Source organism: Lepeophtheirus salmonis, chromosome 4 (assembly GCF_016086655.4).
Source record: "Lepeophtheirus salmonis chromosome 4, UVic_Lsal_1.4, whole genome shotgun sequence".
NCBI lineage: Eukaryota > Metazoa > Arthropoda > Copepoda > Siphonostomatoida > Caligidae > Lepeophtheirus > Lepeophtheirus salmonis.
Window position 1 is genome coordinate 9648773 of NC_052134.2, and position 4070 is coordinate 9652842.

At 32.7% G+C, this 4070-nt stretch overlaps 1 protein-coding gene across 1 annotated transcript; it reads right to left on the reverse strand.

The window, feature by feature from the left end:
* Window positions 1–242: 242 nt before the first annotated feature.
* Window positions 243–824, reverse strand: LOC139905097 (histone-lysine N-methyltransferase SETMAR-like). The gene is made up of 2 exons (XM_071887499.1): window positions 573–824; window positions 243–503 (listed from the first exon to the last, which is right to left on the reverse strand). Exons 1-2 carry the CDS (start codon window positions 822–824, stop codon window positions 243–245), a joined length of 513 nt encoding a protein of 170 aa, XP_071743600.1.
* Window positions 825–4070: the final 3246 nt, after the last annotated feature.

A 4070-nucleotide genomic window follows, 5' to 3' on the forward strand; every position in this document is an offset into this window, starting at 1 on the left:
CCTAATTTTATAACATTTTCCCTGTACTAATACTAATTTCAATGTAGAAGGTTTCCTCTTTAAGAGGTCAATTGAAAAGTCCCCGGCCTACCATAGCAAAACACATTTTTGGGCAAAATTCAGTTTTTTTATTTAACATAATTCCTTCAACACTGATTATAGCGATCCTCCAACTTTTCAATACCATTTTTGTAGTACGATTTGTCCTTTGCTTCAAAATAGTCCTCAGTTTCGGCGATCACCTATTCATTCGACGAAAATTTCTTCCCATCGAGCATTCGTTTGAGATCTGTGAACAGGAAATAGTCGCTGGGGGCCAGATCTGGAGAATACGGTGGAGGAGTAAGCAATTCGAAGCCCAATTCATGGATTTTTGCCATCGTTTTCACTGACTTGTGACAAGGTGCATGTCTTGATGAAGCAGCACTTTCTTTTTCTTCAAATGCGGCCGTTTTTCGGCAATTTCGCCTTTCAAGCGATCCAATAACACTATGTAATAGTTGCTGTTAATGAACCTTCCTTTTTCAAGGTAGTCAATGAAAATTATTCAATGTGCATCCCAAAACCATAACCTTGCCAGACGACTGTAGTATTTTCCCACACTTTGGAGCGGGTTCATTTTGTGCAGTCCACTTGGATGACTGTCGATTGGAATTCAGAGTAAAATAATGTAGCCATGTTTCATCCATTGGTACAGATCGACGCAAAAACTCGGGTTTATTACGCTTGATCATCTTCAAACATTGCTTCGAATTATCAACTCCTCGTTGTTTCTGTTTAAAAGTGATCTCACGCGGCACCCACTTTACACAGAGCTTTGTCATACCCAAATATTCGTGAATCATATGATGTGCACGTTCAATTGATATCTTTAGAGTATCTGCTATTTCATTCAATTTCAATTTACGGTCCTTCTAAATCATTTTGTGGATTTTGTTAATGTTTACGTCGGTAACAAACTCTTTTGGGCGTCCACCGTCTTCGGTGCTCATTGCACCACGTCAAAACTTAGCATACCAATCCTTGATGGTTGACTTTCCTAGGGAAGTGTCCGGAAACTCGGCATCAAGCCAAGTTTTTGCTTCAACTGTATTTTTTCACTTCAAAAAGCAATATTTTATTAACACGCGAAATTCCTTATTATCCATTTTTCACAATAACAAAAGTTGCTTCACTCAAAATGCTATAATTCAGAATCTAATGATCCGACAGCTATCAAATGTTTTTATGCATCTTTTGAGCATTAGGGATACTAAAAACCAAATTTTTTTAAAATTCTTGTAGCGCCGTCTATATGTTAGGTCTGGGACTTCTCAATTGACCTAGTATAGCAGTCATTTTCCCCCCACAAAAACCATATAACAGGCAGCTGATGTCTCGCTTCCGCCTTCTCCTTGCACCCTTTGAAATATTTACCCCTATTTATAAGTTCTGTTCAGGGTGAAGTTGAGCAAAAAGTATGTATAGATAACTGTTTTGAGATTAGAAAAGGAAAAACGTGTACTCTTTTTTTTTTGTTCATTTTTTGTCCAAACAATTGTTGTGGTAATTATGTCCCTCCTCTAATAAATAATTTATAGTTTGCCGCCTACATTTTTGGAATATAATTAATATTATTTGTGAAATGCCAACAAAGAATTTAAAATATTTTTATTTGAACTCTTCTCTAGTGTTATTTAAGATTTCGACGATTCTTATTTCTAAAGCAGAAACACATCATATCCTTTTCTTTAAAATCAAAACATACTAGGGAGCTGATTTTTAAAATAAATTTCAATCAATATTTCTTGCTCCCACCCACTCCTCGCGCTCACCCATATGCTAACCCCTACTTATAAGGAATGGGTATTTATATTTTTAATATATATGTCAATTAAATATGATTTACTATTTTTAAATCTATATGTCAATAAATTGAACAAAATTAAGTTAGATCTACTGTAGTTATTGACATCTACATATAATGTACGTCAATATACAAGTTGTATAAAAAAATATATGCGAAATTAGTCTTTTTTTGGTTGCCCTAAGATCTAACGTATTTTTTCTCTAATACGTTTTAGAAACAATATATAAAAATTTGCGTTGTATATAACTATTAAAACCATGAAAATAAAGATAAGGTATTCAAACGAGGGTATTTACGTTGAAATCAGAGTTTCCTTAATTAAGTTACGAGCAAAAAGAAAAACATAACGTAAATATTTTGATATTCTCCAGGCCAACGGCAACAAAGTCAAGATAATCGCCAAAGCTAAAGACGTGTAAAAAGTAAAGGTACTTGTGTAGTTAGGAGTAGGACTCAGTTGAAAGGCTGTGTCTGGCTGACTGTTCATAAGGTCATGCGTTTTAAAATTATTGGGTAAATAAATCTGTAGTTGCTAGTGTAACAAACTCCAGGTACCAAGAATTAGTAGCATCTGACAGGTTTCTTTCTTGATTAAAGTTTCAGCTGGATATATCTTAGTATAGGGTCGTAGCATCCAATTGAATTCTGAACCTATTAATAATATTGAATAAGATTCATACTAATTAAAAAAGTCAAACATAAATTTGACCCCAATTATTTTGTTTTATTTCAAAGATCTATATAAGTTCTTTTAATTAATGTAAGAATTGGCCTTGTACCTTGTAGGTCTTATGAAGTTTAAGAAACGACGAGTTTTTGAGGTAGGTAAATTTTCCGCGATTTTTTTAACCCAGAAACAAATATATAGATTATTAATATTAAAACAGTATTAATATCCCTGTGGAATTTTCCATTGATTCAATTAATAGTACAACAATAAAATATAACTAACCCTTAGAAGTTCAAACTAAAAAAAAATATCTTTGGCCTGCAAAAAGTTATACTTTGATTTATGTTTAAATTATTTGTGCTAAATATTACATTAATGCTTGCATATTTTTTATGGACAATGAAGTATCTTCTCGGCTAAAATACATATCAAAGATTTTCGGCGGTATGTTTTTAAAGTAATACTACTCTATTTCAACTTCCTGCGCTATGATTCTATCTCACATGATTGATGCAGTGTGGTTCGGTATACCGGTATAATGGAGGTGCAGGTGTATAGACATATTAAAATATATTGGAACCGGTACATCCAGTAACTCATCAAACTTCTGAACCACCCTCCCCTCCCCCAACAACCTCATATGAAATTGTATTTCTTAAAAATATAGACATCATGACAACATAATATTGATGCATCAGTTTTGATTGATATATTTTTAAATATCTCAAGGGCTTTTCAAATTCCTGGAATTAAAAAAAGTCAAATAATTATGGATCTGTAACCTGCAAAAAAAAATGAATGTAAATGTCACATTTTTGACGTCTAAAACACTCTCCAAGGGATTGAAAGAGCTGCACAAGCTCATGTAACCAAACATCTTGAAGGACAAGTCATAACCTTCATCGGACCAAAGAGGCTGCTTGAAACAATCTCGACGAAAAACCATCTATAAAGTGTGCCAAGGAAGAAGATATTGAGTTGAGGCTTACAAAACCCCTGTGGTTGGCCATTGTGACTAAACATCCGGATTAATATCTATTTTAAGATGTTTTTGTATATGTATTTTGTTAAAAAACTTGTCACAACATAATATAAGATGATTGAAAGTGTCCTATAAAAAACATTACTACGGAAGTTTTTCAAATAAAAGAATAACTAATTTCACCTAACTTTTAAATGAATATTATTTCGCCAATGATTGTATTTAATACCAAAGTAGTTAACATAGATACAAAACTAATTACATTACAAAATCATATTGGGGGGGTTAGGAGTGGTTGTGCATTTTTTATTATTATTCAGATACGTTAACACATACCTACATATTTACGTATTGTGGTCTACCTTGGAAAAGGTAAGGTAAAGAAAGAAACTCCATATAAAAGGGAAAAAAATCTTTAAAGTTCTTTGACTCCAATTATGTATAATAACTTCAAAATAACATTTCATTTTCATTTTGCAGAGTATTTTTTTATTATTACTTGGTTTAGTGTATCGTATTGTTATTGCGATCTCATTATTTTTGTATCAGTTCATGTACCAAAATTAATA

Excerpts from the sequence above, each read along its gene's own strand:
- LOC139905097 (XM_071887499.1), bottom strand. The coding sequence starts at position 824 with ATGACAAAGCTCTGTGTAAAGTGGGTGCCGCGTGAGATCACTTTTAAA. Across the intron at positions 504-572 it reads TACTACAGTCGTCTGGCAAG|CAACTATTACATAGTGTTAT; the intron begins GTTATGGTTTTG and ends GTTCATTAACAG.